General features: G+C 40.0%; 3 protein-coding genes across 5 annotated transcripts; 2 read left to right on the top strand and 1 right to left on the bottom strand.

Annotated features, from left to right (window-relative positions):
• The first annotated feature begins 114 nt into the window (after positions 1-114).
• Positions 115-2134, top strand: LOC309709313 (uncharacterized protein). 2 transcript variants are annotated; one of them, XM_082537871.1, is made up of 6 exons: positions 115-193; positions 284-369; positions 764-888; positions 1368-1427; positions 1742-1958; positions 2072-2134. In XM_082537871.1, exons 1-5 carry the CDS (start codon positions 131-133, stop codon positions 1924-1926), a joined length of 519 nt encoding a protein of 172 aa, XP_082393997.1. In that variant the 5' UTR covers positions 115-130; the 3' UTR covers positions 1927-1958; positions 2072-2134. The 2 variants fall into 2 exon arrangements, with proteins under 2 accessions (XP_082393997.1, XP_082393996.1); XM_082537870.1 differs by having other exon boundaries at positions 764-900.
• Positions 2135-6114: 3980 nt separating this feature from the next.
• On the bottom strand, positions 6115-14912 carry LOC309708314 (kelch-like protein 10). 2 transcript variants are annotated; one of them, XM_082536245.1, is made up of 5 exons: positions 13922-14205; positions 11339-11822; positions 10312-10926; positions 9256-9405; positions 6115-7880 (listed from the first exon to the last, which is right to left on the bottom strand). In XM_082536245.1, the coding sequence occupies exons 1-5, from the start codon at positions 14032-14034 to the stop codon at positions 7518-7520; spliced, it is 1725 nt and encodes a 574-aa protein (XP_082392371.1). In that variant the 5' UTR covers positions 14035-14205; the 3' UTR covers positions 6115-7517. The 2 variants fall into 2 exon arrangements, with proteins under 2 accessions (XP_082392371.1, XP_082392372.1); XM_082536246.1 differs by lacking the exon at positions 13922-14205 and adding an exon at positions 14245-14912 and having other exon boundaries at positions 6116-7880.
• Positions 14913-17243: 2331 nt separating this feature from the next.
• Positions 17244-19189, top strand: LOC309708752 (actin, cytoplasmic 1-like). The gene is made up of 6 exons (XM_082537040.1): positions 17244-17400; positions 17490-17729; positions 18124-18370; positions 18461-18652; positions 18739-18920; positions 19008-19189. Exons 1-6 carry the CDS (start codon positions 17278-17280, stop codon positions 19149-19151), a joined length of 1128 nt encoding a protein of 375 aa, XP_082393166.1. The 5' UTR covers positions 17244-17277; the 3' UTR covers positions 19152-19189.
• Positions 19190-20751: the final 1562 nt, after the last annotated feature.

Genomic DNA, 20751 nt, shown 5'->3' with positions numbered 1-20751 from the left:
TTTTATCTGTATCATGATTTTACTGGAAAACACTTTGGTGTACTTCGGTCTTTAAAAATGTGCTATATAAATAAATTTTGATTGATTTTGATTGATTGATAGATACCCGTCAAAACCAGAAATTACAGCAATGGCAAAGAGAATAGTGCAGTACTACCCTATGCTACAGGACCAAGGCATCAAGAATACATGGGTAAGTGAAATGCATCCACTTCAATACCAAAGTGTTTCATGTTGGACATTTTAGTAGTGGTTCGAAAAATGTATTAAATGTCCTATACAGGTTACTGTGTACACACAGCTAAACAAAAGACTGCAAAATGTGAGATCCCCCCAAAAAGCCACTCCAGATGGGAGACATTCAAAGAGGTAAGGCTGCAACTAATTAATTTTAATTTTAGCAATGATAATTCTGTTATTCATTTTCCTCATTAATTGATAAGATGTTTAGTCAGTACGATGTCTGAAAGTTGTGAAAGTTTTTCCCCAAAAGTCTTCTTTTGTCCACAACCTGACAATTTTAATTTCCACGATAGAGGACAAACAAAAAAGCTAAAATCATGTTTGGGCATTTTATTAAGGAAAAAAAGAAGTGATCCAAAATGATCAATCAAGTATTTGGTGACCTGCCTTTAGTTTCCTCACCTGTTTTAGCATGAAAGGAAGAAGCACTTTGTATATATGAAAATGGCTATACAATAAAGATATGAATTGATTGAGTTTATAGTTGATAACTAATTGATTAACTGACTAATCTTTGCAGCTCTGCCAAGAGGCGACGTCTTGATCAGCCAAGTGACGTAGAAGAAATGGATTCAAGTGACTCAACAATCATTCTGGATCTGTCCACAGAAGGGAGGAGCAGCCCAGAGTCGGCCAGTAAAACAAGTGAGTTAGAAGGTGAGTTTCAACTTTACATTTACAAACCGGTCACTGTGTGGTCATCATAAAAAAATAAAACAAATATACCTGCATGTTGAGTCAAGATGGCAGTCCTGACATGACAGAAGTAAAAGGCTTTAAAATGGGCATCAGAAAATGATAACTACATCACATTTTTCCTGTTTTATCATCAGTTTGTTAACATTTCTGTGGAAATGAATGTTAATAAAGTATTGGTATTAATAAAAGCCAGTATATTATAAATTTAAAGAGCTGGGTACTGTGGTGTGTTTATAGTATAAGTCTGTGCAACATCACTGTCTATAACCACTCAGTATATCATGTAAAGTAATGTTTTTAAAAACAATGTGCCTCACTAGAGGCTTTTTTTTTCTCTTTTTAACTGTTTTTTTAATTTAGGTTCCAAACAAATTTTTTAAAATGTATTACCCTGACACAAAATATCTCTTTGCTATGTCTTTAAGGAAAAAGGAAAGCACAAAACCTACTTGAAGAAGAACCCTCTACCCTGCCAAGTCCTAATAGTGAGTCCATCCAACTGCCTCATGGCTGTGTGTGTGTGTGGGCACATCTTTATAGTGGTGCACTTGTGTGCCTACATATAATTGTATATGATTGCATGACCATATGTAAATTGGCATTTACATGGTAAATATTTTGAAAAATGAATAAGTATTTAATAGTTAAGTTCAGAGCTGTAGTTTTTTGGGGGGTTTTAAGATTTAACTCCATTAAAGTATAGTCTATATTTTTTTATGGCAGATTTCTGACACTTGTCATTTTAATGACATGAGATTTTTTTTTAAAGTGAGAGACATTATAATTTTGTGTCTTGCAGCAAACAAGCCTGCAGATATCAACAGTCCAGACACCCACTGTCCAGCAACATTGGCCAAACACTACAAGACCCTACAAACTTTGTTTAAAAGAAAAAACACAAACCACCAGGATGTCTCTCAGCCAGAAGAGCATTCATTGATTCAAATACTATTCGCGAGGAGGACAGACACAAAAAGCTTCTAGAAGCATATCCTTGCTTCAAGGACATTGGACATGTAAGTCATTGTTGAATCCACGTGATTCAAGCCAAACAATGTTTATCATACCGACTTCTTGCTCCTCAGTGATGCATTGACATGTTTGTATTGGTATGCTGAATATTTTATAGGTGATGGAGGAGCTTCATCACATTTTGGATAAAGAAAATGCCAACTTCATCAATGAACTGAAGGGAAGATGGCAAGCTTTCTTTTTTTTTTGACTAGAAGGTGCAGTTTTTTGGTGTATGGAAAAAGACGCTGAAGCCCCCAATGGGAATGGATAAAGGTAAGCAATGATGTTTTGGTGTTATTGGTCATCAGAGTATAGTTTGGATCTTTAAGCATGTTAAAGCAGTAGTCCGTAAAGTAATGTCACTGAGGACAGGAGGAGGAGAATTTGAAATTTTAAAGGCCTAATCCCCCACTCCCCCTCTCCTTCTTGAAGGAGCTGAAAGCCGCACCTTTATCAAATCAAATCAAATCAAATCACTTTTATTGTCACATCACATGTGCAGGTACATTGGTACAGCACATGTGAGTGAAATTCTTGTGTGCGAGCTTCACAAGCAACAGAGTTGTGCAAAATACAATAATGTAAACAAGCAAAATACAAGAATGGCTACATCTGAAACTAATAAATATATGTACAATATATAATAGTATATGCATTTCTGGATGCTAGTTACGCGCAGGGAAAACAGACTCAACACTACAAAAGGCTAAAAATACAAACCAACAGGCCAGTTTAGGAAAAGGTTGTTGTGTAGGCTCACTACACAACATACAATGTAAGATAAATCCCTTTTTGTTCCCCCTCCCTCCCCTCTTGAGCATTAAGTTTTACAGACTGACATTAATGCAATGTAGGCCAATGTAGGTGTAGTTAGCATTCAAGCATAAGTCATATTAGCCTACTGTAAACACAGTATACTACAATTATCTACACCATTTAGCATTTTTTTAGGTTACTGTGACAAGCTTAAACTATGGATTACAGCTTTAACTTTCATGTGCTAGTGTCTTGTTGTTCACCTTTTCAATCCACGATGGTTGTCACTGGCCAAATATTTGTTGTTGTTTGTTTTTTTGATCTTGAGGATTTTGTTTAAGTTTGGTAATGAGATGATGATTTTTTTTTCTGTATAGCTGAACAGGCTCTTGAGATGCTACATGTGCTGCCATCACTGTTCCCATCCACCTCTGCTCCTCCAAAGAGGGCACGGGATGCGAGTGAGGCTCTGGTGCATGTCCTTGAGGTGAGTTGTGTAAAATGTAGTAGTTGTTTTTTGTTTTTGTTCTTTTTGGGACAACAGTATTAAAAAAATGCTTCTGATGAGTGCCAAAGTATTTTATATTCACATATTATATGTTCTAAGCCTTCAAAAGGCACCTAAAACACATTTTTGGAATGAGGGTTCTCACATGTTAGATCTCTGTGACCAGTAAATACAAACATGGATGCATTACGTGGTAGCACATTTTTATCACCTCAATGATACCTAACTAAATGTAGCCTTGGTTTTCTGTTTTTCAGGAAGGCTAGACAGATGTGAACAGTAATTCCATCGAGAATAATTAAAAGTAGCAATTTCAGATGTGTTTTCTCAGAACCTCAACTTTTGTTGTAATTTAGCTTTAGTTATGTGTTTGAAACAAAAGTGCATCATCCTTACAAAAGTATGTCTGTGTTATCTGTTAAAGGACCAAGAAGACCCTAATACCTATCTGATGAAACGTCTTCTCTCATGCCCAGTCCTGATTGTGAGTCCATCCAACTGCATCCTAGCGGTAGGAGATGTGCCAGTAACCACGTTTCCAAAAGACTTGGTTACCGAGGGTGCTTTATACCTTATGGCCTACTATTACACCCTTCACCTTACATACCCAAAATGTGTAGCCACTCTGCTTTCCGTCATACAGACGGAGGTTCTCTTGGACAAAATCCATGAGAAAGATCTCACATCATCTTACAAGAAGAGCATAATGATAATAATAATGGATTGGATTTATATAGCGCTTTTCAAGGCACCCAAAGCGCTGTGGAGCAGGGAAATTATTTTACTGCTATTGTTAAATAATCATCATCATTACCATTGCATTAATAATATAATCTGCAGCATTGATATTGTATTCAGAGGTTTAAACAGTGTGTGTGTCTTTCAGAAAGACTAAGTTGCAGGAGTTGACAGGAAGTTGCAGAGAGTTTGCAGAAGTGAAAGCAGAGTCTAAGTTATTCTGAGGAGCAGGCTAGACGAGGCTATTTGAATTACTAGGTTATTCAAATTGTCTGTTATACTTTTATATTCTTTTATTAAGCTCTTAGTAGAGGTTCTTGATTAAAACATTTATTCAACATAGTACATGTAGTTTCAGTTAGGTTATTACACATAAGGATGAGCCTCTGGTCTGGTAAAAGGTCAGAAGTGCAACGGGTGAATTGAGAGAGCATTTGAGGACGACATAGACACACACACACACACTCAGAGAGACTCATGTATAGGTGAGAAGTTGGTCATGTTTGTCTCTGGAAAGAGGAACAGCGTCTGGCAGGATGTGGGGCTCGTGTTTCAGACGAGATAGAAGACAATGTTCTTTTAAACTGTGTTAAAAGTCATTGTGGTTTTGATTTGACGTATACCGGTATATATATTCTGTCTGTGACGTATGAAGGGGCGTCTTTAATTCAAACCCTGATGCTATAAAAATCTGTGTATGCTTTGATTAAGTCGAAGATCAATCCCTGTCTGCGTACAGAGTGGTCTTCCCACGCGTGTATTCATTAAAATCAATTGTTTGACCAATGGTTGTTTGTACGCTCCTTCCTCAATTATGTGAACCTTAAGATTTGGGGGCTTCGTCCGGTGGTTGAGGAGGGAGAGAATTGGAGGTGTAGACGGAGAAATTCGGTGGTCTGAGGTGGTCGGACGGGCAGACATGAGTGCCAGTGGTCGAAGTGAGTGGGCATAAGCCGGCTTATCCAAAGGTAAGACACTACCTGTTGAATTATTTCCAAAGTGTGCCAAATTGGACATGATAAAATTTAAGTCTACTCACTGAAATTACTGGTAGATGTCTGTTTTGATTTTGATGAAAAATCTCATGAGTTGAAGCAGTTAGAGTCTGCTACGAAGAAGTTAAAGCAGTTAGAGTCTGCTAAGAAATTGGGTTGGAGTCCCAAGGAAAAAGAAAACAGTGAAAGTGAGTTCGAGGCTCACGTAGGATTTAGGGAATTTGGTCATTTTGTGGGTTAAAGTCCTGGTTGGTCATTAGGTCAGACCTTTGTTGGTCATTTTGTGGGTTGGAGTCCCCATTGTCCATCAGGGTAGATCTGCCTCAGTCATACACTTGTTTTGGGTGTTGATTGTTGTTTTAAAGTGTTATAAATTTTTATAGGACGGCAGTTAGAGTCTGCTAGGAAGCGCAGAGCCCGGAGGTTACGCTCCCTCCTTGTCGTGGACGCGCGACATTGACCTGTCGGCGAACAGGGTTAGTTCAGTTTGGCTTGACTGTGGGGTACAGGGCATCCTGGAATTAAACTAGGAGTTAGTCTCCTTACCGTTTGGAACGGTAGTCTGTGCTTTTTTGGCCAGCAGAAGTTGGACTTCAGGCGTGTAACTTTAACTTAAAACTTCTGGGTAAGCCTTGGCTGTGAAACGCCAAAAAATAGAGCTTCAGGCAAAGTTTGGGTTGGTTGACGCTTTTAAATTAACTTAGGGATTTTAGAGATGAGGCCAGAAACAGTTAGTCTGATACTGGTTAATTGATCACAAAAAAGTTGGACTTTACCGGTTGGACCGTTAACTTAAATTTGTCAAAATTGTTTAGGCGCTGAAGCTGACAGATCTGACAGTGGTTGTAAATATAAGACGTCTTTGTAATATAAAATAAGAGATCTCTGTGTGAAAGGAGTCTGAGGCAATGCTGGAGCTATTTTTAGACTGTGTGTGTGTGAGTATGAAAATGCAAATTAGTAAGCAGTGAACTGTTTAAGCCACAGCTGGTTTTACAAATACTGCTGCAAACATTGTTGAATGTGTGTTTAAGACACCATTTATGTTCATTAGAGGGCTATAAATAAAGTTTTGAGTTGCTGTAGTGGATGTATAGTAATTGACTGAGTTTGGATGTAGATATATAAATATAGTGAGTGCATTGTATATACTTAAGATTAACATATTACTTTCAGTAGTAACTTCTCTCCAGCAATAGTTGCTGGTGTGTTTTATTTTTTCAATTTCTTGTGTGTGCTGTGAGAATTAATAGAGGTTTCAATCGTTTTTTTTCTTTGTTTTTGTTGACTTGCTCTTTCTGATTATGACAAGCATGTCTAAAATACTTTTAGGAAAGCTTGTTTTGAGTTATATTCCTCAACTCTGGTCACAGTTTAAGTGTGTGAATGTGGTGAGTAGAAGGTTTTGAATGATAAATAAAGGTGTGAGAGGATTATGAAATCATTGTGTGAATGATGCTACATTTTGGATCAAAAGTTAGTAGAATTACAGAGGGTTTGTAGATTGTAAATACAAAATAAGTTTGATTAGCCTGCAGAAACAGAAAAGCAGCTTGAGCTGCTCTGAGAAGCTGCGTGCTGTGTGTGTGACAGGAAATGGTGTGGGTGACAGGAAGTTTGCTTAATTACAATTCCACTATTCATTCACTCTCGCATTCACACACTGGTGGAGGCAAGCTACGGTTGTAGCCACAGCTGCCCTGGGGCAGACTGACAGAAGCGAGGTGGCCATATCGCGCCATCGGCCCCTCTGGCATGGCTGAGTGGACTGCTTTTATTGGCCAGTAAAGCCAATATGGTCAGATGGACTATAGGAAAGCACTTCCTCTCTCCTTCCACGGCTACTACAGTCCATGTTGATTGTGATTGATTTTTGTTTGTAATTTGGCCAGGTTAGCCCAGTGTTATAATTAAGGGTGCACAATAATATTGGCTAACATGCCGACATTTTGTGTTTGGTCTGTGCAGTGCAGAGACAGCCTCGCTTTTAGTTAATTTTAAGATTTTTTTTTTTTATATGTTGAGTTTAGACAGAAGACTATTCAGAAAATAGGCTCTACTGTGAAAGAGTAAATTGACTAAGCTGAGACTGACTAGTTTGGTATAAAAGTAAGAATTGCTTTATTGGGTATTGGCTAGTACAACTGTAAAATATTGGATACATCCTTACTCAAACCTATAGACTGTTACCAGACAGAACCGCAGCTGAAATAACAAGGGAGAGTGAAAACTTCCCTTTATTCTTATGGTGTTTACCTAGCAAGAGTTGATAAGTCCGACATGCGGCTTATTGTGATCTGGTCACCCTGTGTGCATGTCTGGTATGGCTACTCAGCAGCCATACATTACAGGGAATGAAAAAATCTTTTCAATTTGTTATTGTTGCAATTGCATTCTCTTAATAAAACCCAGTATCTACAGTGCAGGCTCTCCTACTGAAAGTTTTTGAGATACATACAAAAAATGTCCAGTTCACCAGCAGTTTAATGCTCTAAAGATTTATTTCAGTCCTTCATGTTGGAGACTCAGATGTTGACACATGGCAGTACTGCACTTTAAAGATGTTACGTGGACTCTGCTGACTCCATTGCTAATTCTAGAACATTTTCAAGTGGCAGGAAGTCACGAGGAAAGGTGTACTCAGTCAGGTTGGAAAGTCCGGACACCACACAGCAGCTCAAGGCTGTGCGGAAAATATCCATGCCGCACGCCTCATACCACTCATTGGTTAAAGCGGTGTAGTACTCGACGTCCGAAGTGGTGGTGAAGCCGTTGAAACCCCCGACGACAAAGAGGCGATCATCAATTACCTCAATGCCAAAGTTGCTGCGCAGGGTCAGCATAGAGAACACGAGGTTCCACGTGTTGGTATGCGGGTTGTAAGCCTCAGCGGTGCGCAGACGGTTGTTTCCATCGAAGCCACCAACCTAAAAGTAAATACGTGGCTCAAATGATTGAATGTAAGTGTAACCAGCTTCACCGTACCCCTGTAAGAAAATGCACCTGCTATATGTCTTTAGCTGCTTTTGCACAGATACTCCAGAAAGTGACAGAAGAATTAAGTTGCAATATTGTCCCAAGTTGCCCTTAATATGTAGCAGATACAAGGAGATTGTTTACCTTAGGTGTGATCTGACTACTGGAAATACTCTGATTGGTTTAGGGTTTTACCTGGATAAAGCGAACACCTACCTGACATATTCTCATGCTGTTATATGGAGTTTACACATAAAAGTTGTTTAAAAAAGGCTCATTAACGTCCCAGTATTTGCATTCTCACAGGCCCACATTTGTTGGGAATGTCTAGAAAAGATCAGGGTGCAGTGGTGTGTGAAAATGACTTCTGAATTAAAAGGAAAAAGTAAAATAAAGTAGAAGCCAGCTGTTGTGGAAGTCTGTATGAGACCTTTTTTCACTCAAGCCTCAACTACAGCTATTAAAGCACTGTTGTCTATTACACCACGCTATTATCAACAAAGATGAATAGCCCTCGACAAAGTATTTGTGTTTTCAGTATAAATGTCTTCAAAGCTCTTTTGCCTTTAGTCCAAAAAGGAACATTGAGTTCCAGTCCTTTCTTCCTATAACAGATTAAAGTAGCCCTGATAGGCCTTGGGGCCTAAAAGCCTGATCAAAGACCCTGAGGTCAGCACCAGGGTAAGGTCACTGCATTCTGCTGATGATAACTTTTCCTTTTTTTGAATAGAGACTAAAATAAATACTAAACGGTAGCTAGCTAAATAAAGAAGTGTGTCTCAGAAGGTGAGACTAAAATCTTTGCTTTTTACCAAAGGGTGCAGCTGCAAAACAACTAAATAAGTGGTTTTAAGGCAAATAGCAAGATAAATTTACAGCTAAAATGCCTACCGTCCCCAGAGGATGAGTTCTAATCACTTGGCTTATTCCCTCATTTTTCTAAAGGTATTGCAGGATAAGTTTGAAATTGTCTCTAACATATGTCCTTTATGGAACGATGAGGATGACAATGTTGGTTTTGAATAAGTATTTCTGTTGTACTGAGTGAAATGTGAAATCATCAAAGACACAACATTTTGGGAATGAGGCACATGAAAAAAAAAAAGAGAGAGGCAGAAACATCACTAATCAGTTAAATTAATACATAGAATGAGTAAGAATGCCTTCTCTGAACCTGTGGTCAGGATAGGAATCTGATCATTGATAAATACAAAACAAAGTTAGCCAAATTCTGTGTCAGCCAAATCTGTGTTAAACCTTACTGATCAAAGCACATTACAGATTTGATTTGTATGTTACGTGAGTGTCAGCACTACTTTGTCTTACTGCAAAGACATGATCCGCATATGCAATGACACCTATCCCGCTGCGGCGGCTGTTCATGGGACTGATCATCGTCCACTGGTTGCTCTCTGGGTTGTAATATTCAGCTGTCTGCAGACACTCGTTGCCATTGAGTCCACCACAAATGTAAATCTGAAAACAAAAAAGGGACATTAAAAATTTTTACATTTCTTAGATTTCAGTTGGAAACAATGTTACCTGTAAGTGAAATGTTTCCACATCATTTGTGAAGTAAGACCGATACTCAGTACCCAAGTGTCCAACTGAAAAATATGACAATTAACAAATGTGTGTGTTTTACAATTACCTCTCATAAAAACATGTTTATGTACCCAAATTTTACCTGAGTATGTGGGACTTCTTTGAGTCAGAAAGCCAGAAATGAATCAAACATAACATGCAATCAATAAGGCTAATTTTTCTGTTCAGGAATGCAGATAAATAACTGTAATATGGGATCTTAATATAATAAAAGAATGATGTGTTTTACAATTTTTTGTAATATCTGTTATATTTTAGTTGACAAGTCAACTCAACTAAAGTACTGTACATAAATGCAAAGATGCACTTGTGATCAGTTAGAAACAAAATAGATATATATTAGTATATTTTTCAACTTTAAACTATACTTTTAAATTTGAAAACATGAACATAGAAACCAGTTTGTGACCTATCTTGCACCTCGCTTCACTGTAAAAATGTGTATTCCCTGACTGGTTGGCAAGTGGTTGCTGGAGGTTGATGGCTGTCACTACTGTGAAATTGTAACCAGGAAGGTGTTGCACCACAAGCCTCCTTGTGTTTCCTTTGGTCGTAAGCAGACTGTTGAGGTTTGCATGGAGTATTCTGACTTGTCTGCAAATACTCAAACTATTTGCTGTAGAAATCTGTAGTCTTTCATACAATCACTGCCTAACCAGCTGAGGAGTACACATTTTTCCCTAGCAACTGGTTGTTACCAAAGGTTGCTGACAGGTCTCTAGGCCTGTGTGCCTGAGACCCTACTCTATTTCTCTGCTACTCTTTTACTTCACCCACCCGGTTGTTAAGTGTTGTGCAGCTGGCGTCGCTCCTCTGTTCGTGCATCGGTGCAATAAGACTCCACTGGTTGAGTTCAGGTTGATAGCGCTCTGCACTGCTGAGTCGTACATGCCCGTCGTAGCCTCCCAGGGCATAGATGAACCCGTTCAACACAGTCACGCTCACATAGCTGCGGCGGGAGTGCATGGGCGCCACCTCATTCCAGGCGCGAGTGGTCAGGTCAAACCTACGGACGCTGTTGAAATGCTCCACCCCGTCGAAGCCACCAACGGAGTAGACGTACCCGTTGAGGAATGCGGCTCCATAATAAGCACGAGGACACTCGAGGTTGTTCGTTACGTTGACCCAGCGGTTAGCCCGGCAATCGTAGGCTTCGATGTCGTTAGTTGGCTCACCACCACTCCACCCCCCAATGGCCAGCAGGATGGAATGAGGCAGGCGCGGACGAGCAAGAGGGTGATACAAGGCAGATATGAAGGGTCTGCTTCCTAGATCATGTATGTCTAAGATGGCATTACTTATCATGGACAGGCACTCAGAATTGGCCTCCACCAGCTCACTAGACAGCACATGGTCCTTCGGGTAGTCTGACGTCATCAATCCCAGTCGGACCTATAGAGAGATGACAGAAGAGAATGTGACTATGAATTTCAACTACATCAGTTTTAGTAAACTCAAGCTTCTTTAGGATAATGCTCCTAATGTTGTTTAATTTTCTTATTGCTAGCAAGAGAGAGACCAAAGTCAGACACCATTAGCCTTTTCGTCAACAGGGACAGTTTTTAGTCATAGCCCTAGCAACTATACTTAATAAATATAATTTATTCTATAGTATGTATGTAGAGATCTGATACGGTTTTAATGCTCTTGAAGAGAATTTCTTAAATGTGGTTTGGCTACACCTGAAAAGAGCAACATCTCAAGATATTAAAGCATCCTTATACCCAGATGGATCGACTCAATCTATGACTTAAATACTGAAGATTTAAGTCCAAACTAAATGTAGTAATGAAAGTTTATAGACCTTGGACAACAGAGCGGTGAGGTGTTGTTTCCGTTGTACAGGTACATGGCTAATCCACTTTGTAAGTGCTTCATACACAGTGGTCTCCAACTGCACATTGAGGTCCTCTCTATCAAGGATGTCAGCAAGTTCCTCCACAGTTAGCTGCAGGAACTCCTCCTCAAGAACAACCTGCTCAAAGTTACTGATGATGTAGTGGTAGGCCTTGGCGCGTAGTTCGGGTGATAAGCATACTTTTGTGAACTGCCAAATGCCAACGCAGTTCTCTGGGCACAGTTGCTCCCCGAGGAAGTCAGAGCAGAGTTTCACAATGTCCATTGCTTTGAATTGATCAGCTGCCATGAGAAGTTCCACTACATTTTCCCCTGCTATGGAAACTGAGCCGGTGTAAGCAAAGTTAATGATGAGTGCCATCATCTCAGAAGACAAGCCAGGTATGTTGAAGACCTGTTTGTCTGGGTCGCTGCAGTGGGTGAAAAGAGCCCTGAGGGTAGAGATGGAGAGTTAGTTAGCAGCAACTTAAACTGTAGCACATACTTTATGTGAACTTCATTTTTAGCTGCCTGTGTCTCTAGTGGACTGGCGTGGATTCAGCCGATGCAAGACTTATATTTACAGCAGTGCCCAGACCTCTGTGAGATATACCACTATATGATATTATAACTATTGAAAAAGTTATAGCATCCAAGGGTTTTTGTAAGGTCTCAGAGAACATCTTGGAGATCACTTAGTGTCTCACGATGACAACTGGCATCTACGTAAAGATTAGATGTTATTTTTTTTATCTGAAGACAAACTATGTAATTTTCATTGGACATCTCAGCAAATTGCACTGCACTTTCCTCTGAGTTATTGATTCTGTCACTAGTTAGCTAAAATTAATGTAAGTCTATTTGCCACAACCAACCAGCCAACCAACCAGATAACGTCCAGTTCCGTACTGACAAAAGATGGTGCTAAATATGTTTTTAAATTTTAATTTTAAGCACTTAAATCCAGTTTCACAGACAGTGTTACATCTATATCAGATTTTGAGAGCAGGACTTAATGGTGTACATTTCCTTTATACTCTTAAGGCTTAAAAGGAACATGAAATGCTACAAATATAAAGGCTAGATTGGACTTTGCTAAAAAAAAAGTCAGCACACTTCTGGAAAAACATTGTTTGGACAAATGATACCAAGATCAACCTTCACCAGAATGATGGCAAGAAAAAAGTATGGAGAAGACGTGGAACAGCTCATGATCCAAAGCACTCCATATCATCGGTAAAAAAAAGGCAGAGGCAGTGTGATGCCTTGGACGTGCAAAGCTGCCACTGGCACTGGGACACTAGTGTTTATTGATGATGTTACACGGGACAGAAGCAGCTAAATGTATTCTGAGGTGTTTCAAGACATACTGCCCGCCTATAGAGTCAAATTGATTTTGTAAATGCATTTCATACTACAGATGGCTAATGACCCAAAACATACAGCCAAAACTACCTAGGAGTTTATTAAAGCCAAGAAGTGCAATATTTTTGAATTGCCAAGTCAGTCAACTGATCTTAATTCAGTGGTTCCCAAACTTTTTTTGCTAGGCCCCCTTTGTTTTACAAGAAAATCTTCTGTCCAAACCTGTCCATTATGTCCGTTATGCTAGGCTCTGCACCAAGGGGCACGCCCCCTACTTTGGGAACCACTGTTTTAATCCAATTGAGCATGCATTTCACTTGTTGAAGACTAAATTTCAGACAGAAAAGCCGACAAACAAATGACAACTGAAAGCCGCTACAGTAAAGGCCTTGCAGAGCATTAAAAAACAGGAAACCCAGCATCTGGTGATGTCCGTGAGTTCAAGACTTCAGGTTGTCATTGCCAGCAAAGGGTTTTCAACCAAGTATTAGAAATGAAGATTTTATTTTCAGTTATTTAATTTTCAGTTATTTAATTTGTCCAATTACTTCTGAGCCCCTGAAATGAAGAGATTGCGCTAAAAAAGGCTTCAGTTCCTCACATTTTTATGCAGTCTCTTTGTTCCATATATGAAATTAAAGCTCTGTACTTAAACTGGATCTGAGTTGTTTCATTTAAAATTCATTGTGCTAATATACAGAACCAAAATTAGAAAAAAGTTGTCTCTGTCCAAATATTTGTGACCTAACCATGTATAGGTAAGTTCTGAAAACTGCGCAAGTGCTTATCGTATCTCTTCAGGTGTAAAAGGTTAATCCTTGAAAGTCTCATGCACCATAGGTTCGGAGAGATGAAGTGAGGGAAGATTAGAAATTTACAGTCTCCTGAGTTATACTGTAAACATTAACCCATCTCCGCCAGACCAAATCTATCACTGTCACGCTGTCACTCTATTTATGCACGTGTGATGTGCAATGTTCCCTCTAAGCTGCGAACGTGCGCAATTGCGCACTGCTGGCACGGTCTCTGCGCACAGAAAATCTGTGTTGCGCACAAAAAAACCTAACCTGAATTGAAATTAAAATTAATACTTTAACAATTCTGTTTTGCAGTGTTAGTCACGATGCCACCTTATCCCATAGTCCAGCCAATGATGCGATTCATTCGTATATACGCAGCTAATCACCGTCGTCGACAGGCTTTGACAGCGTCCTTATGTGCCGACACCGGTGTTTTAGCTAGCAAAGCGGCGTGGCCGATGTGGAGTGAAGCCACGTTGATGACAATGTGTAAAACCATTGGAGATGTGAGCAGACGGAACAATTAACGGAAAAAGTGTGGACTTTATACCAGTTTTTAAATTGTGTTGATAGGCCACTAAAACCAGAGTTATGATAAAAAAAATGCAATGTTTGGTTTTCTTCCTGAATACTGTCGTTGTTTATATTTACTGCGGGAATAAACGGTAAAAACGGCGTTTTATAAGAAAAAAGGCTCGAAAGCGCTCACCTGTGAGCAAAAACAAACTCCACCCCCTCTCCCTTTCCTATTCGTCCAAAAAACTACCATGTCGACCAATCAAAAAATGATATGGCAACGAGGCATCTAGTTGTTAAAAAACGGGGGGAAGTTTTAGGAGTGACGGCGGTGCTTTGAGATGTGAGAGATTTGAGACGTTTAGCGCAAATCTTGTGTAGTTAGTGTGTAGTATAGTCAATAGTTTTGTTGTGTGTGTCAGAACAATGAGGCGACTGCTGAATGTTACAGGTGTTACAGGAGTGATACATCTCCTGCTGTCAGGCCTGCAGGTATCAGGCTGTTGTTCTCCTTTATCTCATAGTGGACAGAAAGTATTTTTTGGAGTGGCACAAATAATTTGTGTGGCATCAAATTTGATGCAGATCAGCTGATTGTTCTGTAAATAGTTTGAAATGTTTATTTAAAAATGCCTTGGCTGTATTTAAAAAAAATAGCTGCAAAAAAACTTGTGATCTCCACTCAGTTTGGCAAAAAATCTGTTTGCCAAACTGAGTTACTTTTTTAAAGAAGTAACTATATAATTAATTGCCCAGCATTGGTCATTATATACTATATTTTGCAGACAGAGAGTTACAGGACTCTCTCCCAGACCACAGACTCATAATACAAGTCAGAGCTTTATAAAAAAAAAAATAAAAAAAAAAGGCGGGGGGGATGAAAGAAAGTTGTGTTTTCAAAATTGGAGTTCAAGTTTTTTTTTTTTACTTCCAATAGTGTTAACATACTACACAGGTCAATGGCTAGATTTTTTTTACATTTTCATTGTAAATGGGCTAAAGCAGTTAATTAAAAGTAGTCTAACATAAATGCTGTAATTTGATTATTTGAATAAACCATGTAACTTGGATGGATTCGATGCTGGCATGACCACAGTGCACATGTCTGATGTCGCTCACAGTAGTCCAAGGGACCGCTCAGGGAGTTTGCTCAGACACGTGAAAAATTAGAGGGAACATTGGTGATGTGTGAGGGACATTGGTATGCCTGAGCAAATGAGTCAGATAGGGTGTTAACTGTGCTGTCAATGACCCTAAGATTATAATCTCCCAATCCCTTGTAAATGCCCAACCCTATATACTGAAATCACTACCAAATATGTGCAAATAACTGGTAAAATGCAATAGTGAAATCCACTTCTACAATATTCCTGTGTGTCATGAAATAAATTAGCTCAATTAATTATTTTGTTAATTTTCCAGTGTACAAACATACATGGGTATTTTACACATGTTGTGATTGGGATACATGGACCAATTCTCAGGAAACCTCATGGCAAAGCAATTCTACTGTAGACTGAATGGATTTATTAAATGTGCTTCCTAGTGGACGAATAACAAATACATAAAAGGAAATATTTCAGCTGGTTTCATACTCATACTGGCCTTGTGTATCAGCACTATTGCAATAATTCTGACAGATAAAGTAAAAGGCTTATTGAACATTGAACTATCCTCAGTTTGATAACACTGACTGTGCATAGGTTAGTTTAGTGGAACTTGTCCACCCCGTTATGTCAGAGCCCAGAACAATTTTCTGCATGGACCACACCCAGTGGATGAAACTGAACCAATCAGCGGGAGCTGTGCACAAAGTTCTCCTTTTATGGAGAGAGACTGCAGAACGGACCCTGATAAAATCCTGCAATTTACTGCCCTTTATTGCAGTCAAGTTCAGGTACTAAATCCTATGGGAGTGCAGCCCTGAGTCAGAGTTCTCCTACACTGAAAACCTTTCCTCACACAGGTAAGACAACAGCAGATCCCACTGAATGTCTTTTACTTATATTTTAAATACTCTCAAATTGTAAACTTCACATTTCAAACAAGTGGTATCTTTTAATCCCATTACTTAAATTTCTTACTTAAGTTGAACCGATCATTAGAAACCACTTGTTATGTATAATGTTCTTGTTATGGCGTCTTGATGTGTGCTCAATCATCCAGGTAAGTAAATCTCCAAAAGTTGATTCTGTTCATCTGGACGTAGCGTTTTGTGGGAGAAACGTTTCGTCACTCATCCAAGTGATTTCTTCAGTCTCAGCTGACTGCAGGTTTCCCCAATCTTATAAACAGTACATTTGCATAATGACTTCAATGGGCTGGTTTCAGTCATTCCAAGAGGATGCCATCTGTAGTTTGTAGAAATGTATTGACTAAGGAGTTGGAAAGAAAGCGTCCAGACTTCTTCAAGTTTCTAGAAGACATTCTACCTTTGATCCAAGAGGCTTCTTCGGTTCTAAAACTTACCTATCCCCTTGCCAGTCCAACTTTTCCACTAAGAATTGCCTTAGTTTTTTTTTTTTTTTTTTTTGTGAAATAGATTCAACAACGTACTCTTCAGAGAGATTCTGGGGGATACTGACTTAACAGGATTATACAGTTCACACCTAGACCCTATTTAAAATATCTTGGAAAAAAACACTGAACATGTCCACATCTGTCTTTGGATTGGAGGAAGCCAAAGAAGAACTTGAAGGGAAGCCACACAGGCACAGGAAGAATATGTAAAGTCCCCACGGAAAGGCTGGTTTGGAAGAAAGATCTTCACTGTGAAATGCCAGTGCTTTGTGTTGTTTATGCTACATTAAATGCCACAGCACAAAATTGAGACTCATCACAGCGGCCACTGGCTTTCCGATCTTCTATTGTCCAACTAATAGGAGTTGCAGCTAGTGTGGTCGTTGTCTTTGTTGCCATCATATCAACTTGAAGGATTTTGACTATGTGCCTCAAACATTAGGCATCAACAAGGCATTTTCACCCAAAGAACTGCAGCTCACATTATATTTTCTCTTTTTCAGATCACTTACTGTAAATCCTAGAGATGATTGTGTGAAAAGTATTCTTAACAGCCTTCTATAGCAATGGGCAGACTGAGCACTGGGTTTCGACTGAACCCTGTGCCAGCGATGTCAGATGATAAAACATACCACATGGAAAACACTACAGCTTAACAGCTGATCTAAAAATCCTTTCCTCCCTTTTTATTCCCTTCATACAGAAAATGGAAGACGAAATTGCCGCCCTCGTTGTTGACAACGGATCTGGAATGTGCAAAGCTGGCTTTGCAGGAGATGATGCTCCACGTGCTGTGTTCCCCTCCATTGTTGGACGCCCCAGGCATCAGGTACATATTCCTTAATAAACCTCACATACCTTGTAACCTTTTCATAACTGCTGACCTTTTCATAATCACACTGATCTTTGCATTCCTAGGGTGTAATGGTTGGTATGGGCCAGAAAGACAGCTATGTTGGTGACGAGGCACAAAGCAAAAGAGGAATCCTGACCCTCAAGTACCCCATTGAGCACGGAATTGTCAACAACTGGGATGACATGGAGAAGATCTGGCATCACACCTTCTACAATGAGCTGAGAGTTGCCCCTGAGGAGCATCCAGTCTTGCTCACAGAGGCCCCCCTGAACCCCAAGTCAAACAGGGAAAAGATGACTCAGGTAACAAGAGCTGACACCTTGACGAACTTCCCCCTAAGTCAGGAAACTGTTGAGCTGCAGTGCCCAACAACAGGAAACTATGTTGCCACTCGGGTGTTTCTTCCCCTGCTCAATCTGTCTTTCCTCATCCTCCTTCAACCCTCCAGGTTTTTTCTCCAGGTGTCTGCATGTAAAAAAAAGAAGAATGGAGCAGGTTGCGGCACTTTAACTTGTAGAGTCAGTGTAACAAAGGAGTTTTGTAATAAATTGCTTTTCTATAAAGTAGTTTTACTATTAAAATTCAACCCAGTGTGCTGTTCTTTCCGTACAATTGAACTAACACATAGAAACTTATTTCAGAGTACTTTGGCTTTTAGTTTCACTGATCATCTCTTTTCTCCTGCTGTTCTTGCAGATCATGTTTGAGACCTTCAACACTCCTGCCATGTATGTGGCCATCCAGGCAGTGCTGTCCCTGTATGCCTCTGGTCGTACCACTGGTATTGTCATGGACTCCGGTGATGGTGTCTCCCACACTGTGCCCATCTATGAAGGCTACGCTCTGCCCCATGCCATTGTCAGGTTGGACCTGGCTGGCAGGGACCTCACAGACTACCTCATGAAAATCCTGACTGAGAGAGGCCACAGCTTTACCACCACAGGTGAGAAAATGGACACAGTCAAGGAAAGATGGTTTACACCAGGAAAACCCCCAGAAAAGCCTAAATGTAATGCGTTTTCTTGTCTCACAGCTGAGCGTGAGATTGTGCGTGACATCAAGGAGAAGCTGTGCTATGTTGCCCTGGACTTTGAGCAGGAGATGGGAACTGCTGCCTCTTCTTCATCCCTGGAGAAGAGCTATGAGCTGCCTGATGGACAGGTCATCACTATTGGGAATGAGAGGTTCCGTTGCCCAGAGGCTCTCTTCCAGCCCACATTCCTTGGTAAGCAGCGTCAGCTTTAAGATAGATTTCTGTGAATTGTTAAGCAGTTGTAGCTGAGTGATCACTAACGTTCCAACTCTCCACAGGTATGGAGGCCTGTGGTATCCATGAAACTACCTATAACAGCATCATGAAGTGCGATGTGGACATCCGTAAGGACCTGTACGCCAACACTGTGCTGTCTGGAGGTACCACCATGTATCCTGGCATTGCTGACCGCATGCAGAAGGAGATCACTTCACTGGCACCCAGCACCATGAAGATCAAGGTAAAATTCTTGTTGCTCAATCCTCAGTCTGTGATGTTTAAATGTGGCGTGTTTTCATTGCTGACAACTCTACTTCTGCCATTGCAGATTATTGCTCCCCCAGAGAGGAAGTACTCTGTATGGATTGGAGGCTCCATCCTGGCTTCTCTGTCCACCTTCCAGCAGATGTGGATCAGCAAGCAGGAGTACGATGAGTCCGGCCCCAGCATCGTCCACAGAAAGTGCTTCTAGACAGACTGCCCCCACCCCACCACCACCAAAACACACACTGCAAGAAAAAGAAATGACTGGCTCTGCATACATGCCTATAGCACCAAACTGGTGCATGCCTAGCCGACACCTTTTCCATTTTTCCATCACTTTGGCTATGGCACCATGCTTTCTCATGGGGAGAAACTCTGCAGGAAGCATAGAGCATCCCATTCAGTGTGAATTTGTACTTAGTTTTTCTGTAACAAACTCTTTTTCACTTGAATGTATTTCAAAAATAAGAAATGTTTCCAAAAAATACTGGAAATGTGTTGATAAATATCAGTAAATTAGTAAACCTATAAATCCAACATGAAATATTATGGCTTCTTCTTCTTCTAAAACATTGAAATGCAGCAATTTCAGCTTCATGAAGATGTATCTGCCAAGATTTTTGTATTAAAATGGTTTAGCAAAATTGACAGAAAAGATTATCAGTTTTGTGATATTTTTCTTTAGTTTTTTGTTAGCTTTTTTTGTTTTTGGTCTCACTTGCTTTACTTATTGAATGTGTTTATTATTTATTTTTATATCTACAGATATTTTACTTCTTGGTCATTGCCAACTGCACTGTTTTCTCACAGCACGACCGTCGGTGGTATACTTGGACTGGTAGCCAGGGAGGCTGCAGCACTTGATGAACTGAGTTGACTGAGCATTTGTCCGAAAAGATGAATGCACAGTCAACTCTAACTGAAACAGAGAAATAAAGAAAGGAAGCAAAACAAGAGAAATGTGTCCAACTGTCAAGGGAGGCAAAAGTACAGGCAGCTATATATATATATATATATATATAAAGCTGCTAGATGAAAAAAAAAAATACTGAAGCTACTAATAGCTAACGAACTTCTTGTACTTCTTTACTCAAGTAAAAGTGATAAAGTCCAGGCTCTAAAATGAACTCAGAATAAGAAAGTAAAAAGCAGCTGTTAGAAGAAGCTCTTTTGGTGAAGAGATAGCCTTTAGTATAGCTATTAATATAAAACCCTAAAATCGGTTTTATTGGCTCATTGTGGGGAAAAGAATCACAACTCACAATACTTTACACTGAGGGCTCCAGCAGATTTCCTTAGTGTTCGAGCTGTGATCAGCTGCTGCTGCGAATAGGTTTACTGCTCTTTATGGATTTACACAACTGAATTCAATGAGATGCAACACAATATTTCACAAAATGTTTTCCCTGATTTTCGTTCCCTACACTGACAGTATACTGCTTATGATGAGATGAGATAGCCTTTATTTGTCCGTTGCAGGTCTTTTGCCCACAACCGAGATGACAGACCTTGCCGACCGTACAAACAATACACAAACATCACATTGGGGAGACAGGTCAGGCTAGGTAGCGAGGAAAAAACATCGAAATGTGTAACACAAAAGGATAATACAGGAATGCACAGATATCAACACACCATAGCACAATAAACACAGACAAGCAACATGGGAAAGTGTTCCAGTGTGTACATCTGATCTGGGACCGCTGCAATCGTCGACTGCGCCTCCAGCTGACCCGATGTCCACATCAGAGGGGAGGTAAGCGTTGGAGGTGGTGTTGGATCCGGGGTAGGGAGGGTGATGCGTCAGT

This window comes from Aulonocara stuartgranti (assembly GCF_965226115.1).
Source record: "Aulonocara stuartgranti genome assembly, chromosome: 6".
NCBI lineage: Eukaryota > Metazoa > Chordata > Actinopteri > Cichliformes > Cichlidae > Aulonocara > Aulonocara stuartgranti.
This window is presented reverse-complemented; position numbering and strand designations above follow the sequence as displayed.

Coding starts and splice junctions, on each gene's coding strand:
- LOC309709313 (XM_082537870.1), top strand. CDS start 131: ATGGCAAAGAGAATAGTGCAGTACTACCCTATGCTACAGGACCAAGGC. Junction 194..283: donor AAGGCATCAAGAATACATGG/GTAAGTGAAATG, acceptor TGTCCTATACAG/GTTACTGTGTACACACAGCT. Junction 901..1,367: donor TAAAACAAGTGAGTTAGAAG/GTGAGTTTCAAC, acceptor TATGTCTTTAAG/GAAAAAGGAAAGCACAAAAC.
- LOC309708314 (XM_082536245.1), bottom strand. CDS start 14,034: ATGGTTTTACACATTGTCATCAACGTGGCTTCACTCCACATCGGCCAC. Junction 11,823..13,921: donor GTCAAAGCCTGTCGACGACG/GTGATTAGCTGC, acceptor CTCTACCCTCAG/GGCTCTTTTCACCCACTGCA. Junction 10,927..11,338: donor TCACCGCTCTGTTGTCCAAG/GTCTATAAACTT, acceptor ATCTCTCTATAG/GTCCGACTGGGATTGATGAC.
- LOC309708752 (XM_082537040.1), top strand. CDS start 17,278: ATGGAAGACGAAATTGCCGCCCTCGTTGTTGACAACGGATCTGGAATG. Junction 17,401..17,489: donor TTGGACGCCCCAGGCATCAG/GTACATATTCCT, acceptor TTGCATTCCTAG/GGTGTAATGGTTGGTATGGG. Junction 18,653..18,738: donor CTTCCAGCCCACATTCCTTG/GTAAGCAGCGTC, acceptor AACTCTCCACAG/GTATGGAGGCCTGTGGTATC.